The sequence below is a fragment of the Hemitrygon akajei genome, chromosome 3, assembly GCF_048418815.1.
Source record: "Hemitrygon akajei chromosome 3, sHemAka1.3, whole genome shotgun sequence".
Classification (NCBI taxonomy): domain Eukaryota; kingdom Metazoa; phylum Chordata; class Chondrichthyes; order Myliobatiformes; family Dasyatidae; genus Hemitrygon; species Hemitrygon akajei.
The window spans coordinates 31,837,768-31,860,040 of NC_133126.1; the positions used below are offsets into that span (position 1 = coordinate 31,837,768).

The 22,273-nt window shown below is 46.9% G+C and overlaps 1 protein-coding gene across 1 annotated transcript in view; it reads right to left on the minus strand.

Moving 5' to 3' along the window:
• Nucleotides 1-15,360, minus strand: part of nek9 (NIMA related kinase 9) — a 33,624-nt gene extending 18,264 nt beyond the window's left edge. The window contains exons 1-11 of the mRNA XM_073039490.1: nucleotides 15,088-15,360; nucleotides 8,769-8,946; nucleotides 8,223-8,278; nucleotides 7,866-7,936; nucleotides 7,358-7,463; nucleotides 5,293-5,424; nucleotides 4,818-4,928; nucleotides 2,896-2,960; nucleotides 1,166-1,216; nucleotides 679-871; nucleotides 22-166 (exon numbers count right to left, since the gene is read on the minus strand). Of these exons, the coding sequence (XP_072895591.1) occupies nucleotides 22-166; nucleotides 679-871; nucleotides 1,166-1,216; nucleotides 2,896-2,960; nucleotides 4,818-4,928; nucleotides 5,293-5,424; nucleotides 7,358-7,463; nucleotides 7,866-7,936; nucleotides 8,223-8,278; nucleotides 8,769-8,946; nucleotides 15,088-15,270 (1,291 nt within the window). The 5' untranslated portion in view covers nucleotides 15,271-15,360. The remainder of the gene's footprint in view (nucleotides 1-21; nucleotides 167-678; nucleotides 872-1,165; nucleotides 1,217-2,895; nucleotides 2,961-4,817; nucleotides 4,929-5,292; nucleotides 5,425-7,357; nucleotides 7,464-7,865; nucleotides 7,937-8,222; nucleotides 8,279-8,768; nucleotides 8,947-15,087) is intronic.
• Nucleotides 15,361-22,273: the final 6,913 nt, after the last annotated feature.

Below are 22,273 nucleotides of genomic sequence, written 5' to 3' on the forward strand. Positions count from 1 at the left end.
CTCCCCCCCACCCCCACTCACCGGTGATACAGACAGTGAATTCGTCACCACAGGCTGCTTGGTGGATGGCCTTTCCTTGGAGCTTCTCCACCCACTTCGGCTGGCGGTAGGAGGCCCGGTCTCCATGGCCCAGCTGACCCACCATCTTCCTGCCCCCCTGCACATTCTGCAACGACAGAGAGAGGCTCACACCTGTTAGGGCCCCTTACTGCCTCCTGCCACCCCACAGTCACACTCACCAGACAACATCTAACCTCTGCATAGCAAGAAGCAAATCTCACCCAGACCCACACCAGCAAGAAACAAATTTCACCCAAAGCCTTGCAGGCGTTGCAAACCTGCATCACTGCTTGGGACATGGGTATGCGCTGATCTAGAGTGAGGGACCTGTGGTCTGAGGCTTCAGCTGTCAGTGGTCCAGGTCGTGGAGTGCTCAGTGAACACCCTCTCACAGCCGAGGCACCACTCCTGCACCCTGGCCTCTCTCCCAACCTACCCACTCAGGAGCAGACATGGATCTTGGAGGTCATTCTGAGGGACAGTGTGGTCACCAGCACAACACTGGGAAAGTTCAAAGGGCAACCACGTGCTGTTGCAACACAGACACGACATTGTAGCAGCAAGAAATGGACACTGCGCCACAGCAATACACTAACGACACACGGACAGCCCACTCACCGCCCAGGTGTACAGCTCCTTCTCGACAGACACTACAGCGAAGTGGGTGTTGCTGGCACAGACCTGCTGGGCACTGCGGCCACTCTTGAACAGGTCTAGTTTCTGGGGGGTGGCCTTGCCCCCTCCCCAGAAATACACGTCACTGAACCGGCTGGTCACAACGGCGATGGATGGGTCGGCAGGGGCATTCAGTCTGCATGGGAACAAAGAAAAACAATATACACAGCCTCCCCTCCAATCACCTACCCTCCCCAACCTTATCCATTCCTGATTCAACCCATCCCTGGAAGACCAGTTGACTCCTCCCTCACTCCTGACCCCATCCCTCTCTGATCACTGACTCAAACCACCTGGCCCTCCCCGACCCAATCATCCACAACCCCAGCCCAAACCACACTGACCTCTTGATGACCCAGCCCCTTCCTGACTCCCAACTCGTTCCCCCGAAGTGTCAGCACCCTTGGGTGGGGGTTGAGATGTGACCCACCTTGTTTTCCGGGCAGGAGCATTGAGCTGAGAGACTCTGTCCTCCATCAGCCTGGAACAGAATCAGATATAATAAACTGTCTCATGGTAGCAATGCTGGATCAGGGTGAGGGAAAGGTGAAGGAAAGGGAGGAGGTGAGAGGAAGGGGGAGAAAGACAGAGGTAAATGAGGCAGGCGGGTGAGAGAAAGGAAGGGAATAAGATTAAAGAATGGGGCTGTGGTGGTAAGTGGGAGAGGCATGATGAGAGGTGGGGAGTAGAGACAGAGTCAGCATACAGTTTCTGTAGGGGGGTAGTAGGGAAGGAGAGGATGAGGAGGGGGAGCTCAAAGACACTGAGGGAGGAGGGTGTAGGGAGTAGGAGCAATGGAGGAAGCAAGTGTGAGGGGAAGGGAGTTTGGGGACAGAAGGGAGGGGGATTTCAGGGGGAATTATGGGGTGAAGAGTGTGTGGTGTAGGAGGACTACTAGTGGGCAGTATGGTAGGGCGAGGGAAGTGTGAGGGAGTGCAGATGGTGAGAGGGAAGCGTCTGTGCAGAGGTGAGGGAAGTCACGCTCTGTGGGTGCTGATGACAGGTTGGAAAGGGGAGAGGGGTCCTGTTGGGGTAAGTGTGTAAGGGGAATATAGTGCGGAAAGTTGGGGGGGGGGGGGGGGTCAGTGCAGTGGTGAGGGAACTCACGCTCTCCGGGTGCTGATGACAGGTCGGGAGGAGGGAAGAGGGCGATTGTGTAGGAGTCCATGCAGTGGTGAGGGAACTCACGCTCTCCGGGTGCTGATGACAGGTTGGGAGGAGGGAAGAGGGCGATTGTGTAGGAGTCCATGCAGTGGTGAGGGAACTCACGCTCTCCGGGTGCTGATGACAGGTCGGGAGGAGGGAAGAGGGCGATTGTGTAGGAGTCCATGCAGTGGTGAGGGAACTCACGCTCTCTGAATGCTGATGACAGGTCGGGAGGAGGGAAGAGGGCGATTGTGTAGGAGTCCATGCAGTGGTGAGGGAACTCACGCTCTCCGGGTGCTGATGACAGGTCGGGAGGAGGGAAGAGGGCGATTGTGTAGGAGTCCATGCAGTGGTGAGGGAACTCACGCTCTCCGGGTGCTGATGACAGGTCGGGAGGAGGGAAGAGGGCGATTGTGTAGGAGTCCATGCAGTAGTGAGGGAACTCACGCTCTCTGAGTGCTGATGACAGGTCGGGAGGAGGGAAGAGGGCGATTGTGTAGGAGTCCATGCAGTGGTGAGGGAACTCACGCTCTCCGGGTGCTGATGACAGGTCGGGAGGAGGGAAGAGGGTGATTGTGTAGGAGTCCATGCAGTGGTGAGGGAACTCACGCTCTCCGGGTGCTGATGACAGGTCGGGAGGAGGGAAGAGGGCGATTGTGTAGGAGTCCATGCAGTGGTGAGGGAACTCACGCTCTCTGAGTGCTGATGACAGGTCGGGAGGAGGGAAGAGGGCGATTGTGTAGGAGTCCATGCAGTGGTGAGGGAACTCACGCTCTCCGGGTGCTGATGACAGGTCGGGAGGAGGGAAGAGGGCGATTGTGTAGGAGTCCATGCAGTGGTGAGGGAACTCACGCTCTCCGGGTGCTGATGACAGGTCGGGAGGAGGGAAGAGGGCGATTGTGTAGGAGTCCATGCAGTGGTGAGGGAACTCACGCTCTCCGGGTGCTGATGACAGGTCGGGAGGAGGGAAGAGGGCGATTGTGTAGGAGTCCATGCAGTGGTGAGGGAACTCACGCTCTCCGGGTGCTGATGACAGGTCGGCTCAGGATCTCCTCAGCCGTTGGCCTCTTGTCGGGGTCCTGGAAAACAGGCAGGTTACTGTCACCATGCCATGTGCACAGGCAAAGGCAGGTTGATAAACACATGCAACGGGATCTGTCAGGTCAGCTTGGAGCCACGCGGTTATCTGTCTGAGTGAACTGTGGGATTTGGGGGCGGCGGAGCAACACCAGATGAAGATTGCTTAAAAGGCAGAGACCAGGAATTCATTAGATCAATTCTAGCTGGCAGAGGAATGTAAAACAAGCAAGGACTAGGAGTGACTTAGAATTCAGCAAAGAATGGATTAGGAAAGGAAAGGGGAAGACATGAGAGTAAACTTGCACAGAACATTCCATCACCCTGTAAATTTAGAGACTGAGCAGATTTGTGAAGACAGTGCTGGTCTCTCAAAGTCAGGAATGGGGAAGTTAATGAGTACAAAGCAGAAGACACATCAAACTCAGGCTTGACCCTCACACAGGACACAAACAATATCACAGGAATAGCAGGTACACAGGGTTTAGTGAGAGAGGGAAACTAATGGAAACATGTATTCAGAACATCTTTCCTGGAACCCTAGAACAGTAGGTCACTGTGCTGTAGTGGATTGCATAATGCTGTGACTATGCCAGAGACCCGGGTTCAATTTCTGCTTCTGTGTGTAAGGGGTTTGTACATTCTCCCTACGACTGTGTAGGTTGCTGCCGGGTGCTCCGGTTTCCTCCCACATTCCAAAAGATGTGTGGGGTTAGTACGTTAGTTGGTCACATGGATGTAATTGGGCAGCATGGGCTTGTCCAGGCCAGAAGAGCCTGTTATTGTGCTGAATTTCCAAACAAATAAACAGAAGAAATCTGTTCTCAGAACAAAAAGGGAAATTAAAGGGATCAAACACTGAAAAATCCCCAAGGCCTGCTAGTGTGATTCCAGAGGGGACGCTGGATATAGATCATGTATTCATCATCATTTTCCAGCATTCCTGAGATTCTAGAATAACACATACAAAATCCCAGAGGAACTCAGCCAGTCAGGCAGTGTCTATGGAGAGGAATGAACAGTCGACGTTTCAGGCTGAGACTCTTTATTGTGACTGAAAAGGAAGGAGGGAGAAGCCAGAATGGGGGGGGGGGGGGGGGGGGAGTACAAGCTGCAAGTGATAGGTGAGACCGGGTGAGGGGGAACATGGGTGGGTGGAGAAAGGAGGATGAAATGAGAAGCTGGGGAATGATAGTTCAAAGAGGTAAAGGGCTGAAGAAGAAGAAATCTGATAGAAGAGGAGAGTGGGCTGTGGGAGAAGGGGAAGAAGTAAAGGATTCAGAGGGAGGTGATGGGCAGGTGAGGAGAGGAGGGGGGGAACCAGAATGGGCAGTGCAAAAAGAAAGAAGGGGCAGAAATTACTGAACATTAGAGAAATTGAACAGCTCGAACTTGGGGTGTTGCTAACTTCCCCAGGAATGGGGAATCAAGAACTAGAGGGCATAAGTTTAGGGTGAGAGGGAAAAGATTTAACAGAGACATGAAGAGCAGCTCTTTCACCTTGAAGGTGGTGAGTGTATGTCATGAGCTGCCAGAGGAAGTGTTTGAGGCAGGTACAATAATGACATTTAAAAGATACTTGGACAGGTACATGGATAGGAAAGTTTTAGAGGGATTTGAGCCAAAAGTGGGCAAATAGGATGACTTGAGAATGGATCCAACGTCGGTATAGACCAGTAAGGCTGAAGGGCTTATTTTCGTGATGTGTGCTGTATAATCTGAGTATTCACAAAGGTGGTAGGGAGGGAACAAGAAGGCATAAGGTGAGCAGCCTGAGCTATTAGAGGGAAAGATGCTGGAGATCAGGGTAAATGTCGTTAGCTTGGGAAGGTGACCGGCCAGAGGGTAAAGGTACGCACCGTGTCCAAACACTCCAGTACAATGGAACGGGCATCCTCGCTGTACACACTGGCATCCACCTCCATCGTACGTGTCCCCTTCACAATCTTCACACACAGGTTCAGTGGGTTCTGCAGAGAGCGGCAGGGACACCAGCTCAGTGGGAGCAGGGGAGGGGGAGAGAGGGGGGAAGAGGGGAAGGTAAAGAGGGAAGGAAGGAGGGATAACGAAGGCAATGGTGGTGGGGAGGAGATTGTGGGAAGGAGGGTGGGCTGGGAGAGGGGAGGGAATGGCGGTGGGAAATAAGGAAAGGATGATGTTAGGGAGGGGATGGTGGTGGGGAGAGGGGAGTGGGTGGGTGATCTCTCAGCTCCTTACCATGGCACTGAAGGTATGTTGGAGAGGAGAGGAGATGGGAGAAGGGGGTGGGGAGAGCAGAGGGGTGGGTGGTGGGGAGACAGTCGGAGAGGGGAGGACAGTCTCTCAACTCCTTACGGTGGCATCGAAGGTGCGTTTGAGGGTGAGCAGCTCGCAGAGCACACAGCCCACAGCCCAGATGTCCGACTTGAAGTTGTAGCGCTCCCCCTGGCACAGCTCTGGGGACATGTAGTAGGGAGTACCGACACACTGTGGGGAACACACGGAACATGTCACCAGCACTGTTCACTAGCCTCGGGGAACACACTGCCCACCAGTCCCAGGGAACACACACCGACTGCACTGGGGAACACACATCACTTTTCCCACCCCAGCACTGTCTGCCGGCCCAAGGGAACACAACACCCACCAGCACTGGGCAACACACACCTCCCTTACCCTTCAGATTCCCGTTCACCCTCCCTCTCAGCTTAAACCTATCACCTCTAGCTTTACATTCTTATCCAGAGGAAAAAACTGACCATCTACCTCGTGCCCCTCCACATTATACACCTTTTTGGTCACCCTTCAGCCTCCCTAAACCCTCTATTGGACCATTATTGGAGTACTGTGATCAGCTCTGGTTGTCTCACTGTAGGAGGAACGTGGAAGCTTTAGAGAGATGCATAGATGCTGCATGGACTAGTGGGCATGTCATATGATGAAAGGTTGAGCGAGCTAGGGCTTTTCTCTTTGGAGAAAAGGAGGATATGTGGTGTTGATAGAGGTGTACAGGATTATAAGAAGCACAGATAGAGTGGACAGCCCGAGACTTTTCCCCACAGTGGTAAATGCTAATACCAGGGGATATAATTTTAAGGTGATTGGAGGAAAGTACAGGGGGATGTCAGAGATAGGTATTTCTACCCATGGAACACCCTGCCTGCGATGTTGGTAGAGACAGGTACATTAGGGGCACTTAAAAGACTTAGATAGGCACATGGATGATAAAAAATGGAGGACTGGGTGGGAGGGAAGGTTGTTAGCTTTCTCGTGGAGTTCCAGCAGAAGTGGTGGATGCAGGTTCAATTGTAACAATGAAGAGAAATTCAGATAAGTACACGGATGGGAGGGGTAGGGAGGGCTAAGGTCCAGTTCAAGTAGATGGAACCAAGTAGAAGATCAGATCGGCATGGACCACGTAGACCAACTAGCCTGTTTCTGCGCTGCAGATGGTCTGAAACCCTGCAGTCGGAGACACACCTCCCTTCCCTCCCCTCAGACCACCAAGACCTCCTGGACTGGAGAGAGTTACATGGGAGGGGATTCCATTCACTATTGGGGTTAGAACAGCTTCACAGGATATTCACCACCCTGACACAATGCCGCGTCACCAGAATGTCCACACTGTAGCTGGGCTTTACTTCTCTCTAAGTAATCACACAGCAAGTCCAATAACTTGAGGAAGGTAGTCATAGAACCCTACTGCACCGAAACAGGCTCTTTGGCCTATCTAGTCCATGCCGGTCAACTATTCTAGTCCCATCGACCTGCACCCGGACTATACCTCTCAAAGCTATGTACTTATCCAAACTTCTCTTAAATGTTGAAGTTGAACTCACATGCACCACTTCTGGTGGCAGCTTGCTCCACACTCCCACCACCCTCTGAGTGAAGAAGTTCCCCCTCATTTTTCCCTTAAACATTTCATCTTTTACCCTTAACCCATAGCCTCTTGTTCTACTCTCACTCAACCCCAGTGGGAAAAGCCTGCTTGCATTTACTGTATCTACACCCCTCATAATTTTGCATACATCTATCAAATCTTTCCTCATTCTTCTATTCTCCAGGGAATAAAGTTCTAACCTATTCAACCTTTTCCTATACCCTAGATCCTGAAGTCCTGGCAATATCCTTGTAAACTTACTTGGTACTCTTTCAATCTTATTAATACTTTTCCTGTAGGTAGGTGGCCAGAATTGCACACAATACTCCAAATTAGACCTCACCGATGTGTTGTACAACTTCAACTTCATATAAAGCACTTAAACAGGTACGTGGAGGGGTAGAGCTTGGAGTGGTATGAGCCAAATACAAGAAACTGAGACTGGCTGTGTGGGCACCTTGGTCAGCACAGGTGGATGGGCCAAAGAGTCTGTATCTGTGCCGTGACCTCCCCACTGACCTGTTGGTCCAGACTTACCGTTTCAGCCATGGAGTGGGGAGAGTTGAGCCGCTTGGCCAGTCCATAGTCGCCAAGCTTGATCAGGTCGGACTTGGTGAGGAAGATGTTCAGTGTCTTAATGTCTCTGTGGAGAGAGAAATGTCAGCGAAGGAGGGGGAAGAAGGGGAGGAGGGAGGTGGGAAGGACAGTAGGGGAGAGGGTTGGGGGCATGGGCAGAGGGTGGACAGTGATGGAGGGGGAATTAGGGAGGGCTGCAGATCAAAGGAGGGGTGGGGTACAGGGGAGAGGGAAAGTTGAGGAGGGAAGGTGGGGTGGAGGGTGATGGACGGGGTGTCATGGAGGAGTTCGGGGTGGGGGGGTAAGAAGAGGAGGTTGAGAATGTGGGAGAGATGAAGGGAAAGACAACAGGGGATGTAACACGGCGCTCTGTTATGAGGTCACTACCACCGACACCCCTCAACCCCGCTCGGTCCCCTGGTCTGCGATGCTCCCCCTCCCCACATGTTCTTCACCTCCCCTGACTGACCGGTGCAGGATGCCATAGCTGTGGATGTGTGCCACCGCAGAGAGGATCTGGTATAGATACCACACCACTGTCTGTGGAGAGAGCAACAGCACAAGGTCACACAGGGCAGGGGGAGTGTTACAGGGTCGGCACTGTCACCTCCCCTCAACCCTCCTCCTTGGCCCAACCCCATCACCCACACCCTCTCCCTCCCCTCTCCCCTCAGGCTCTCCCCAACCCTTGACCCCTCTTCCCACACCAACAACCCCACTCCCCTTCTCCTATCCTCTCCCCCAATCTTCAACTCCTCCATCATCCATTCGTCTCCATCCTCACAGGCCCTCGCGCACAGCCTCCCTACCCCCAACACCCACCTACCTCCTCGGGGAAGAGTTTGTCTCCCTGCTGCAGGATTTTGTCGTACAAGTTCCCTCCTGTCAATGACAGACACAATGTCAGCACAGCTTCACATCACCCCTCCAACACCCCCAACCACCATTAACCACCACTCCCCCAGCCTTCATCTTCTCCAATGGCAGGTTACAGTGCCACTCCAGCCAGGGCAGCACCCATTATCCCTATCCTCGACATGCACACCACCTACTTCCATACTGCCCCCCCCCCCCAACCATCGCCCCTCACTGCCCCATCACCACCACCTCCTCCCTCCTGTCAGCCCAACCAGGGCAGCACCTCTCAAACCCATCAGCCCCAGATCCACTTCATTCCCCCCCCCCCCCACCTGCACACACCCCACCCATCATTTCTCACACCTCCATCCATTCCTCCTATCAACGACAAGCACAGCAGCAGTCCACTCTTTATCCCCATCATCACTTTCCCCAACCTCTCATCCAAACCTCCAATGGCCCTCACCCCTACTTTCCTCATCCCCTCCACACCTCCCTGCCCCAGCCTCCTCACCGTTGCAGTACTCGACCTCGATGAGCAGCCGGCTGTTGTCTAGGAAGTGGTTGTAGTAGGCGATGATGTTGTGGTGCTGCAGCACGGACAGGATGAGGATCTCGTTCTGCGTGTCCTGCCGCTCTCGCTCTGACAGCCTCGCCAGGTCGATCTCCTTCCACACCACCAGCGAGTCATCCTGTGGGGGCACACTGTCAGGTGGCGCAGCAACAGGGAGTGTGGGGGGGGGAGGGGGAAGGGGGTGGCAGGTGAGAGGGAGGGGAAAGAGTGAGAGGGCCTGGGCAATGGTGGTGCATCAGCATCCACCCACCACAAACACCATGTACATGAGCTTGAGAGAATTGACCAAAATTCTCTGGACTTTGGGCAGGTCCTGGCAGACTGGACGACAGTGAATGTCACACCACTGTTTATAAAAGGATGGAGTCATAAGGCAGGTAAATAGGCCTGTTGACTCAACTTCTGTAGTCAGGTAAATGAAAGAAATAGCGAGACATCTAGATAGAAGTGGTTCCAACAGGCAGGCACAGCATGGATTAATAAAACATAGAACACAGAATAATACCGGTCCTTCAGCTAACCATGTTGTGTCAACTTATATAAACCTACTCCATGATTAATCTAATCCTTCCCTCCTACACAGGCAATAGAACCCCAATTTTCTTACATCCATGTGCCTTCCAACAAACTCTTAAATGTGTCCATTGCATTTGCCTCTACCACCACCTCTGCCAATACATTCCAGGTACCCATCACTCTTTGTGTAAAGAAGCCCTTCAGAACAAATCCTGTTTGACAACCTTGCTGGAGATCTTTTGAGGATATAATGAGCACAGTAGATAGAGGGAAATAGGAGTACGCTGCATACTTGGAATTCTGGAAGATGTTCAGTAAGGTGCCATATTAAATCACTTATCCATAAGAAATGGATGCACGGATAGAAGATTGGTTAACCAATAGAAAGCAGAGAGTTGGGATAAATGGGTGTTTCTCTAGTTAGAAGTCAGTGGAGTGCGGAGTGCCACAGGGGTCGGTGCTGGACCCACAACTGTTCACGTTATACATTAACAATTTGGAATTTTGGAAGAGCGGACTGTAGTGTATCTAAGTTTGCTGATGACCCTAAATTGAGAAGGAAAGCAAGTTGTGAGGATGCTGAGAATCTGCAGAGAGCTATAGATATGTCAAGAGAGTGAGTAAGGGTCTGGCAGATAGAGCACAATGTTGCTAAATGTGAGAACATCCAACTTGGAAAGAAAAGTTAAAGATCCATTGTTATTTTGAGGGTGGAAAGATTGCAGCATGGTATTGTGCAGAAGGTCTTGAGAGTGCTTGTGCATGAATTGTGAAAAATTGGTTTGCAGATGCAACCCATTATCAAGATGGCAAATGGAATGTCAACCTTCATTGCTAGAGGGATTAAATTCAAATGCAGAGAGGTTATACTTCAACTGTACAGGGTGCTGCCGAGGCCACACCTGACTACTGCATGCAGTTCTGGCCTCCTCACCAGAGGAAAGATATACAGGCTTTGAAGTCAATGTGGAGAAGGTTCACCAGGTTGATTCTGGAGATGAGGGAGTTATCTTAAGAGGAGAGAGAGAGAGAGAGTAACCTGGGACTATGGTTGCTGGAATTCAGAAGAATCCTGTAGAAACATTTAGAATTATGTATGGGTAAATGAGATAGAGGCAGGAAAGTTGTTTCCATTGGTAGGTGAGACTAGAACTAGGAGACGTCATCTCCAGATTCAGGGGAATAGATTTAGGACAGAAATGAGAAGCTTCTTTGCCTAGGAAAGCAGTAGAGGCTACCACATTAAATATATTTATGACAGTTGTATAGATTTTTGCATAGCAGGGTAATTAATGGTATGGGGAAAAGGCAGGTAGGTGACACTAAGTCCATGGTCAGATCAGCCATGATCTTATTGAATGGTGGAGCAGGCTTCATGGGCCAGATGGCCGACTCCTCTTTCCAGTTCTCGTTCCATCTGAATGCCTGCACCCTGCTCACTGATTCCTGCCCCTCCTCTCCACCTCTTGCATCCTGACTACCCCTCCCCTAATCCTCCTCTCCCATCCCTACTACTGCGTCCCAACCCTGTCCTTCCACCTCCCTCTGCCTCCTCCACTCTCCACTAGCCTCTCCATCACTCTCCTTTCAGTAACCCAACACCCAGCCTATTTCCTTCCGATTTTCATCCCCACCCCTCACAGAGGCTGAACTGAGGGTGGCTCCACCATCAATGGGACAGAACGTGGAACAGTGGACAATATAGGAACAGGCTTTAGCCCATCATGTCTCTGCTGACCATGGTACCAATCTAAAAAGTACATCATAGAGAGGGTACAGAGGGTCGTAAAGAAAGCTTTTGGCACATTGGCCTTCATAAATTAAAGTAATGAGTACAGGATTTGGGATGTTATGTTGAAGTTATACAAGACATTGAGAGTACAGAGAAAATATACAAGGATGTTGCCGGGTCTTGAGTACCTGAGTTATAGGGATAGGTTGAATAGCTTGGGATTTTATTCCCTGGAGCGTAGGAGAATGAGGGGTGATTTGATAGAGGTATACAAAATTATAAGGGGTATAGACAGGGTAAATAATAACAGGCTTTTCCCCACTAAGTTTGGATGACAATTAGAACTAGCGATCTTATGTTAAGGATGAAAGGTGAAATGTTTAGGAGGAACCTGAGGGTGAACCTCTTCACCCAGAGGGTTCGTAAGAGTGTGAAACGAGCTGCCAGCAGAAGTAGTGGATTCTGGTTTGATTTCAACATTTAAGAGAAATTTGGAGTACTAAACACATTGATGATGGTAGAGAAGTAGATGTAGTGTATATGGATTTCAGTAAGGCATTTGACAAGGTACCCCATGAAAGGCTTATTGAGAAAGTAAGGAGACATGGGATCCAAGGGGAAATTGCTTTGTGGATCCAGAACTCGCTTGCCCACAGAAGGCAAAGAATGGTTGTAGATGGGTCATATTCTGCATGGAGGTCGGTCAGCAGTGGTGTGCCTCAGGGATCTATTCTGGGACCCCTACTCTTCGTGATTCTTATACAGTAAATGAAGAAGAAGTGGAGGTATAGGTTACTAAATTTGCTGATGACACAAAGGTTGGAGGTGTTGTGGATAGTGTGGAGGGCTGTCAAAGGTTACAGTGGGACACTGATAAGATGCAAAACTGGGCTGAGAAGTGGCATATGGAGTTCAACCCAGATAAGTGTGAGGTGGTTCATTTTGGTAGGTCAAATATGATGGCAGAATATAGTATTAATGGTAAGACTCTTGGCAGTGTGGAGGATCAGAGGGATCTTGGGGTCCGAGTCCACAGGACACTCATGGCTGCTGTGCAGGCTGACTCTGTGGTTAAGAAAGCAGACGGTGCATTGGCCTTCATCTATCGTGGGACTGAATTTAGGAGCCGAGAGGTAATGTTGCAGCTATATAGGACCCTGGTCAGACCCCACTTGGAGTACTGTGCTCAGTTCTGGTCAAATCACTATAGGAAGGATATAGAAAGGGTGCAGAGGAGATTTACAAGGATGTTGCCTGGATTGGGGAGCATGCCTCATGAGAATAGGTTGAATGAACTCGGCCTTTTTCCCTTGGAGCACCAGAGGATGAGACGTGACCTAATAGAGGTGTACCAGATAATGCGAGGCATTGATTGTGTGGATAGTCAGAGGCTTTTTCCCAGGGCTGAAATGGCTAACATGAAAGGGCACAGTTTTAAGGTGCTTGGAAGTAGGTACAGAGGTGATGTCAGGGGTAAGTGTTTTATGCAGAGTGGTGAGTACATGGAATGGGCTACTGGTGATGGTGGTGGAGGCGGATACGACTGGGTCTCTTAAGAGACTTCTGGACAGGTATGTGCAGTTCAGAAAAATAGAGGGCTATGGGTAACCCTAGGTAATTTCTCAGGTAAGGAATTGTTTGGCACATTTTTGTGCGCCGAAGGGCTTATATTGTGCTGTAGGTTTTCTATGTTTCTAAGTACATGGATGGGAGGGGTATGGAGAGATATAATCCAGGTGCAGGTGGATGGGACTCGGGAGAATGTTTCTGTGCTGTAGTGCTCTATGACTCTAAACTGGAGTGGCAGTGGCTGAGGGGAGATCTGAAAGAGGTTTATAAAGTTATGACAGGCATAGACAGCCAGGATCTTTTTCCCAGGATTGAAATGTCTAATACCAGAGGGCATGCATTTAAGGTGAGATGGGATAAGTTCAAAGGAGATGTGGGGAGGGGGGCAAGTATCATATTTTCCAAACAGAGTGGTGGGTGCCTGGAATGTGCAGGTGGTAGTAGTCGAACAGTTACAACAGTGGCCTTCAAGATGCTGTTAGTCACATGAATGTGCAGAGAATGATAGAACATGGACTAACACATATAAACTGGTGGAGGAACTCAGCAGGGTCAGGCAGTTTCTACAGAGAAGAATAAAGAATGGACGTTTCAGGCTGATAGCCTTCATCAGACTTGATAAAAAAAATCTAGATTCTGTAGAATTTCTTGTGTTTTAAATTTGGAGGGATATAGACATTGAGTTGGCAGAATGGACTTGTTTAGTAGGGTTTTAATTACTAGTTTAATTAGTTTGGCAAAACATTGTGGGTTGAAGAGCCTGTTCCTGTGCTGTATTGTTCTACATTCTAGAAGGAACAAAACTCTCCAATACGCCCTACAAAGGACATGTTGAACAGAATTGTATTGTTACAAACTTTCTACATGTTCCAACAGTTGTGAACAGTGATTCTGTCTGACTTGTGGGAGTTATCGAAGGCCTCTGCAAGTCCAAATCCACCACACGCTGGTTCAGTCTGACCCATTTTCCATTTTACAACCCCAAAGACTTCCCAATGCATTAATCCAACATGATTTCCCTTTCGGATATCCATGTCGACCTTCTCCAACCATATGATCACTTTCTAAAAGCCCTTTTATCTGCCTGCTCCAGAAACAGTCTATAAATTCACTGATATTATGAATTTTGATTTCTATAAATTGATCAATGACACACTGTTGTCGGCAGAATCTCAGATGGTGACAAGGAAGAATCCAGGAGTGCGATGGATCATCTGGTTGAGGGACAACAATCTCACACTCAATATCAATAACACCAAAGAATTGATCGTGGACTTCAAGAAGGGGAATTTGAAGGAACACACACACTGGTCCTCATAGAGGAGTCAGCAACTTCAAGTTCCTGGGTGTTAGCATCTCTGAAGAGCTATCCTGGGCCTAACATATTGATGCAGTTACATTGAAGGTATACTAGCGGCTATATTTCATTAGGAGTTTGAGGAGATCTGGCACATCACCAAAGACTCTAGCAAATCTCTACTGATACACTGTGGACAGCATTCTAACTGGCTGCATCACCTGGTATGGAGTGTCAATGCACAGGATTGGAAATAGCTGCAATGGGTTCTAGACTCAGCCAGCTCCATCATAGGCACTGTCCTCAAGGACATCTTCTAAAGGTGATGCCTCAAGAAGGCAGCAACCATCAATAAGGACCCCCATCACCCAGGAAATGCTCTCTTCTCATTACTACCATCAGAAAGGACATCCGGGAATGTGAAGACACACATTACTTTTTAGGAACATTTCTTGCCCCTCCACCATCAGATTTCTGAATGGACTATGAACCATAAATACCACATCACTATTTTGCTCTCTTTTTGCACTTTATTTATAAAATATTTTTCTTATTATAACTTATAATATTTTTATGTATTGAATTGTACTGCTACCACAAAATGACAAACTTCACAACATGTCGGTGATAATAAACCTGATTCTGGTTCAGATTCCAGCAGCTCCCTACTCTGGTCGGCCCACTGTCCCACATAGCTGGAGGACCCGTTGCTGCCAGTCTGTGTGAACTGTTCCACAACCCATGGACGCTTGGACGATGGCATCAGTGAACACCCATGCCACCCAGTAATGAGGTTACCTGGTTCTGGGGGTTACGATGGACACCTGGGATGATGGATTGGTAAATTGAACCACTGGGATGGAATTGGCCCATCTGTACAGTGAGGGGGCAGAGGCTCCTGGTCATTATTCGACACTGCGGACACACCCCCCTCTCCATCCATCAGCCAAACATGTCCGGGGCTGGCAGTGAGGGAGCACACAGGCTAAGCGCAGCAGGGATGAGCTTCCTCGTACGTGACAGAGCGCCCCAGGGGACGAGCTCCTCAGGAGCTGAGGAAGCGTCCTTGACAGTGAAGGAGGGCCCGGGGATGAGCGCCGTGACAGCTGAGCGAGCGGCCCCGGTTGGGATCCTGCCGTGCCTACCTCGGTCCGCCGGTACAGCGTGGCCTCGCCGAAGGCGCCGCGGCCCAGCACCCGCACAGGGATGTAATGCAGCTCCTCGGCCTCCCCAGTCGAACCGCCCGCCGGTCCCGCCGCCCGACTCGCCTCGCTGCCCAGCTCCGAGCTCAGCGAGTCCAGGTGTCGCTCGAACTCGCGTAGCGCCATCGCTCCGGGGCGGCCTCGCGTCCACCTGCACCCCGAGACCCGACAGAGCGCGACCCCGACACCCGTACACGCACACCGCCGGTCGCGCGCAGCCCCAGGAGCGCGACCGCCCCTGCTGCTGGAAGGACCGACATCACCGCCCCTGGTGGTGGGAGGACTGAAGAAAGACCGACATCACCGTCCGACACTCAGTGGGAGGACCAAGATTATCATGCCTGTTGGCTGCAGGACCATTTTGGCCATGTTGTAGTTCCAAAGAAGGGTCTCGACCGAAACGTCTACTGTTTACGGTATTCATTTCCGTGGATGCTGCCTGACCTGCTGAATTCTTCCGGCATTTTGAGTCTGTTGCTTTGGATTTCCAGTGTCTGCAGGCTTTTTCTTGGTTATGTTGTAGTCCAAAGGTTTAACTCCAATGAAACATGAGCCAAGTACTTGGGTTTGCCTGAAACTTTCTGGGCCGTACAGTGTTTTGGGATGTCTGTAAGTGACTGGCATGCTGCATGGCGGAGGAGTATGTACCAGGCCATGCTCTGAAGCTCGATGCATCCTTTGGAACGACTTTGTCGGGAAGGACCACGGTCCATGGTCCGACGTTCCTGCACATCGAGGGGCGAGCTCCTTAATTGCAATCTCTCAACCCTTGGTGAGTGTATTTCTTAAGGAAAAATGCAAGTGGCATCACAGTACTACTTTCTTTAGTTTGATGTTACAATGAATGTAAAGAAAAACATAAACACGAGGAAATCTGCAGATGCTGAAAATTCAAGCAACGCACACAAAATGCTGGTGGAACGCAGCAGGCCAGGCAGCATCTATAGGAAGAAGCACTGTTGACGTTTCGGGCCGAGACCCTTCGTCAGGACTAGAACTTCTTCCCATATATGCTGCCTGGCCTTGCGTTCCACCAGCATTTCGTGAGTGTTGAGTAAAGAAAAACATTGTTTTTTTTTTGCTGTGTGCATTTGTATGAATAAAGTATTTTAAACAATTAGACAACCATGTTTAGGTATTACACTGAATTCTTGCAGCCCCAGCAATCTGGATTCAACCCTGATGTCCGACACTATGTGGAGTTTGTGCTGTCCTTGTAGTAGTCGGTCAAGTCTTTGATTTTGGCCTTGCATTGACCTGACATTTCTACTGTGAGTTATTAGTCTGTGATATTGGTCTGTTTTCTTTCTTCCCCTGTATTAGCACACCTTAACCTGCAATTTGCAATATGTCCTATCCATCTCTTCCCCCCCTCCCCCGCCCATGCACCATCAATAACTCTGAGAGGTGAGTTAAGGTAGACTTTTATTGGCTGGAAGAAAGCACAAGCAGCAAGCCACCACCATACAACATCCTGGAGACTGAGGAAGGGGCTGTGCCTCCATTCGCCTTTATACCGGGGTCTGTGGGAGGAGCCACAGGAGCAGTGGGGGGGGCGTGTCCAGGCAGGTATATGTAGTTCACCACACCCCCCTTCCCACCCAAAACTTCTTTTCAACTTCAAACTGATTTTCTTCTCCCATTGACAATTCTGATGAAGAGTTTCAACCTGAGTGTAACTGTTTGTGTTTCCACTACTGCTGACCACCTACTGAGTGCTTTGAGAATTTTCTTTTTTCTTGTGTCATGTTCTCGTTGTAATTTGGGAAATATCAAAAGTTACTGTGTACAGGTATTTATAAAGTTACAAATGTTCCAGAAATACTTGTGACGAAACTGAAGTGCGATTACTAAACTTCACCTGCCGCCAAAGATAATTATCAGTGAAATTGAATTTAAGTCTGTTCTGGGTTTAAACTGAGCACTCTTTCCAGAATTTGGAATAAAATGATATTAGCTGCCTTCTTTTTTTTGTAATTTATTTTTTATTGGAGTTCATCATCAAACAAACATGTCCATAAGATGTATTTCAGATATTGTACATATATATCATATAGTCATATATGTCATGAATCTCCATATAATATTTATCTGTGGTATACACTTATAGAAAAGAGAGGAAAGAAAGAACAAGTGGAAGGAGAAAGCTATGTACAAGTAGAGAGTGATCTTTTTTTTTTACAACATATTCATTGATTTGTCAGGCCTATGGGGTGTTATGTAGTTAAACCATTTTTCCCAGCATGAATCAAATTGTTCAAACTTATGATTAACAGATGTTGTTATCTTCTCCATTTTGTAAATGTCCATTGTAATTTCCATCCATGCATTTAAGGTTGGGGTCTCCTATAATAACCATTTCCTAGTAAGAGTTTTTTTACCAGCCACCAGCAGCATATTCATTAAATATTTATCTCTTTTCAACCATTCTTGAGGTATATATCCAAAATATATGGTCTTACTCTCCAAGGGTATTTCACATTTAAAGATGTCTTGTAGGGCATTGTATATCCGATTCCAATAGTCTTTGATAACGGGGCATTCCCAGAAAATATGATGATGGTTTGCATTTTGATTTCCACAATTTCTCCAGTGAACAGGGAGGTTACTATCATAATGAGATTTCTGAGAGGGTATAAAAAAAATCTTATCAAGTTTTTCCTTCTGAACTCCCTCCATTTCTGTGAACTGGTACACTTCAATTGATATCTCCATATTGTTGTCCATTCTTCCTCAGATACAATTATCCCTCCTTCCTTCTCCCATTTTGTTTTAATGTATGAAGTCGAGTGTGTTTTAAGATTTGACAACCCCTTATACACGCTTGAAATGATTCTACTACCATTATCTGAATTATATGCTTTTCTAAATAGCTCTATAAAACATATTCTTGCCTTGATTACATTTTTAACCATCCTATTAACATACTGTCGCATCTGTAAATACCAATAAAAGTCTTGTTTTTCTAATAAGTGTTTCTCTTTAAGCATTTCAAAACTGAACAGTGTTCCTTCTTTCATTATATTGCAAAGAACTGTTATTCATTTAGTTGTCCAGTCCTTAAATCTAGCATTCAGTTTATTCGGCGTAAAATCCGAGTCATATGCACACCATTTAAGAATTGCAATATCTCCCTCTAGTTTATATTCTTTTATAATAGTTTTCCATATTTTAAGAGTCCATTTCACCCATGGGTTATCAATAGTGTTACGAATGTGGAGCAACTCTGAGGGGCCGAAGGGTGCAAAGTAGCCCCCTCCTTTTTGAGAATCGCAAGATCGCTAGTATTTCGGGTCTGAGACCCAGGAAATGAGAGAGATACACAGCATGTCAGTAATGAGAGAGACACAGGAACAGCAACGGCAGTTGTTATAGACACAGCAGAATACACAAGGTTTGGAATGTCTCCTAACAAACGCGGAATGGAACCACTGATTACTGCTATTGTCTCTTGGAGAAGGAATTGTGTATTGAGTACTGTACTATTCATTGAAACCCCTCAGGGGACAACCAGAGTGGGCTGGTTGAGGGATTGCATCATCACAACCTGATTGACATCTGAGACCCCGTGAGTGAGGATAAAAGAGGGGTCTGGGGAACACCCCTTAGACGCACCAAGTGAAACGCTAGAGATCCAGGGACAGCATTTTATAGCAAAAGCCGGTGAGAGCTCGTGTGCGTCCTCCCTTGCCTGGGTGGCGGGCTCATCATGGAAGAACGGTTTAGCTAAAGGAGAGGTCACACTTGAACGGCCACAACAGCGAGACACCGACGGATCGAAATCATAAAGGAAGGTTGGCAAAACACTTAGCGGTAACTGTTCCCATTCTTCTTTCTCTCTCTCTCTCTCTCCAATAATTGCAACACAGCGACAAACAAACGACGGCAGCCTGTGTGAACTGAAACGAACTTTATATTTCCATCGGACAATTCATTATCCCCTAGACAACGATAGAGCTTATTTCTTATTGATTATTATTATACCCGCACGTTTAGGTTTAGTATTGACGACGTATATTATCTGTATATTTGCATTGATATTATTTTTGTGTATTTTTGCTAATAAATACTGTTAAAAATAGTATCACCAGACTCCAACAGACGCCTCTATCTTTGCTGGTAAGTAACCCAGTTACGGGGTTCGTAACAACTGTATTTATGTATCTTTGTAGGTTGTTGTTAGCCAAAATTGCCTGTATGGGGATGGGAAGTACCCGCTCCTCAATGTTTTTCCATTGAGCGTCATATGATGGGTTGCACCAACATATCACAGCTCTCAACTGTGCTGCAAAATAATAATCTCTAAGAGAAGGTAGGCCCCATCCCCCCTTTTCCTTGGCTAATTGTAAAGTTTTGAGATGAACTCCAGGTCTTTTACACTGCCAAATATATCTTGATAACATTTTGTTCCATTCATTGAATTGATTTTGATTAATCTCTATTGGTAGGATCTGAAAGTGATATAATAGTCTGGGCAGTGTATTCATTTTAATAGATTCAATCCTTGAACTGAGACTAAAAAAAAAGAAATTAGGTTCCATCTTGTTATATCTTCCTTAAGTTTTTTTATATATAGGCTGATAATTGCATTCTGATAATTTTGCCAAGTCTTTTGGCATAATTATGCCCAAATATTTGAAAGACTCTGTGTGCCATGCTCAGGGATATCTCCTTTCAATTTCTCTTGGTGGGCTACAGTTATATGAAGGTAATTGGGTTTTATCTATGTTGATTTTGTATTCTGATAATTGACCATATTGATCAAAGGATTGCATTAATTTAGGTAAAGAGTATGTTGGTTGCCCTAGAAATATCAAAATGCCATCTGCATAACAAGCTAATTTATGCTCTGCCCCTTTAATTGTAATTCCCCTGATATCTTCATTTTGTCTGATGTATTGAGCTAATGGTTCCAGATATAATGCGAAGAGTAGTGGTGACCATGCACAACCCTGTCTCGTGCCCCTTTCTAGGGTAAGACTATTTGATAAATATCCATTGATTTTAATCCTAGCAGTAGGGTTGTCATATAATGCCTGTATAGTTTTAATAATTGTGTCATAGAAACCAAATCTATGTAAAACTCTGTAAAGAAAATTCCAATGAACCGAATCAAATGCCTTTTCAGCATCCACGCTTACCACTATTGCTTCCATTTTATTTTTTTGTATATGATCCACAATGTGAAGTGTCCTTCGTATATCGTCTTGTGTTTGGCGTTGTTGTATAAAACCTGTCTGATCGTTATGTATCAGTATGGGTAGAAACTCTTCTAATTGTTTGGTCATGATGGAGGTAAATAATCTATGATCTACATTAAGAATGGATATTGGTCTAAATGACCCAGATTCCATTTTATCCTTGCCTTCTTTCGGTATAGCTGAGATTATCGCTTTCTTCCAGCTGGGTGGCATTTGTGCCTTTTTTAGAGCTCAGGTCAGTGTGGGGAGTAAAACAGGAATTAACTCATTTTTAGATTCTTTGTACCACTCTGCTGTGTACCCATCTGATCCTGGAGCCTTGCTTAATTTAAGCCTACTAATTGCAGCTTTTAATTCAACTTCAGTTATGTTAGCAGTCATCGTTCTATTTTGTTCTTCGTTTAAAGTGGGTAACTCTAGAGCAGGGGTGTCAAACTCATTTTAGGTCACGGGCCGGATTGAGCAAAATGCAGCTTCATGCGGGCCGGATCAGTCGGACGCGTGCGAACGCAGCTTTCGTTGCCTCCGTTTTTTAAGCCTGCTCTCATGTGTCTCAGTCTCTGCTATAACTACAAAGTGTTTCACTTTACAAATTCCGTTTCTTATGAAGAAGACTGCCGAGCAAGACTGCCGAATAAACACTAAAAACCCTGAAAACCTGGTACCTGAATAAACTCAGCATTAGCCATATCATACGCCATAGGCGCTTCGATTACTGGGGCCAGCTTTAATAGTAATTAGATATTATCTCGCGGGCCAAAGATAATTCCACCGTGGGCCGGATTTGGCCCGCGGGCCTTGAGTTTGACATATATGCTCTAGAGAATTCAGGAAGGTGTCAGTTTGGGTTATGCTTCCCCCTGGAACTTTGGAATATAGAGTTTTGTAAAACACTTCAAAAGCTTCTTGAATTTCACCTAGTTTTTTAAAAATCATTTTTGTTCTTGGATCCCTAATTCTATGAATTGTATTTTCTGTTATCTTTTTTTCCAGTTTCCATGCCAGTATTTTCATAGACTTAGATCCACTTTCATAATGTCTCTGTTTCAGAAACATTAAATTTTTCCTGATTTCTTGTGTAGCCAAACTATTAATTTCATTCCTAATTTAAAGAATTTCCTCTAATGTATCCTGTGCCAAATTCAATTTGTGTTTTTTTTCTAGTTCCTTCAGCCTATTTTGTAATACCTCTAATGTTTTATTCCTTATTTTTTGTTATATGAAGATATCGCTATAATTTTCCCTCTTAAGACAGCCTTCAGAGTATCCCATAGAATGGGAGGTGAAACCTCTCCATTATCATTGAATTCTACGTAAAGACCAATTTCTCTTTTAATTTGTTCCTTAAAGTAGGGATCATTGAGTAGACTTGAATTTAGTTTACAAACAGTGTTTTTTGGTTGTAGGTCAAAATCAACAGATAAATATATAGGTGCATGGTCACTTACATCTATTGTCCCAATTCCACAGGTGTTTATTTTGTCTTTGTCTTTTCCAAATGTTATGAAATAGTCTATTCTTGTATGTACAGAATGGGGGCAGAATAATGAGTGTAATCCCTTCTGTTGGGGAAAAGGTCTCTCCATATATCAATTAGACCAACATCCTCAAAAAGTGTATTAACTTTTTTATATAAGGATTTTGTTTCATAGGTTTTTCTATTGGAATAGTCTAACTTTGGATGTAACTGTAAATTTAAGTCTCTCCCACATATCAGGAGACCTTCTGTTTCCATTAGATAGATAGATAGATAGATAGATACTTTATTCATCCCCATGGGGAAATTCAACTTTTTTTTCCAATGTCCCATACACTTGTTGTAGCAAAACTAATAACATACAATACTTAACTCAGTAAAAAATATGATATGCATCTAAAAGCTATCTCAAAAAGCATTAATAATAGCTTTTAAAAAGTTCTTAAGTCCT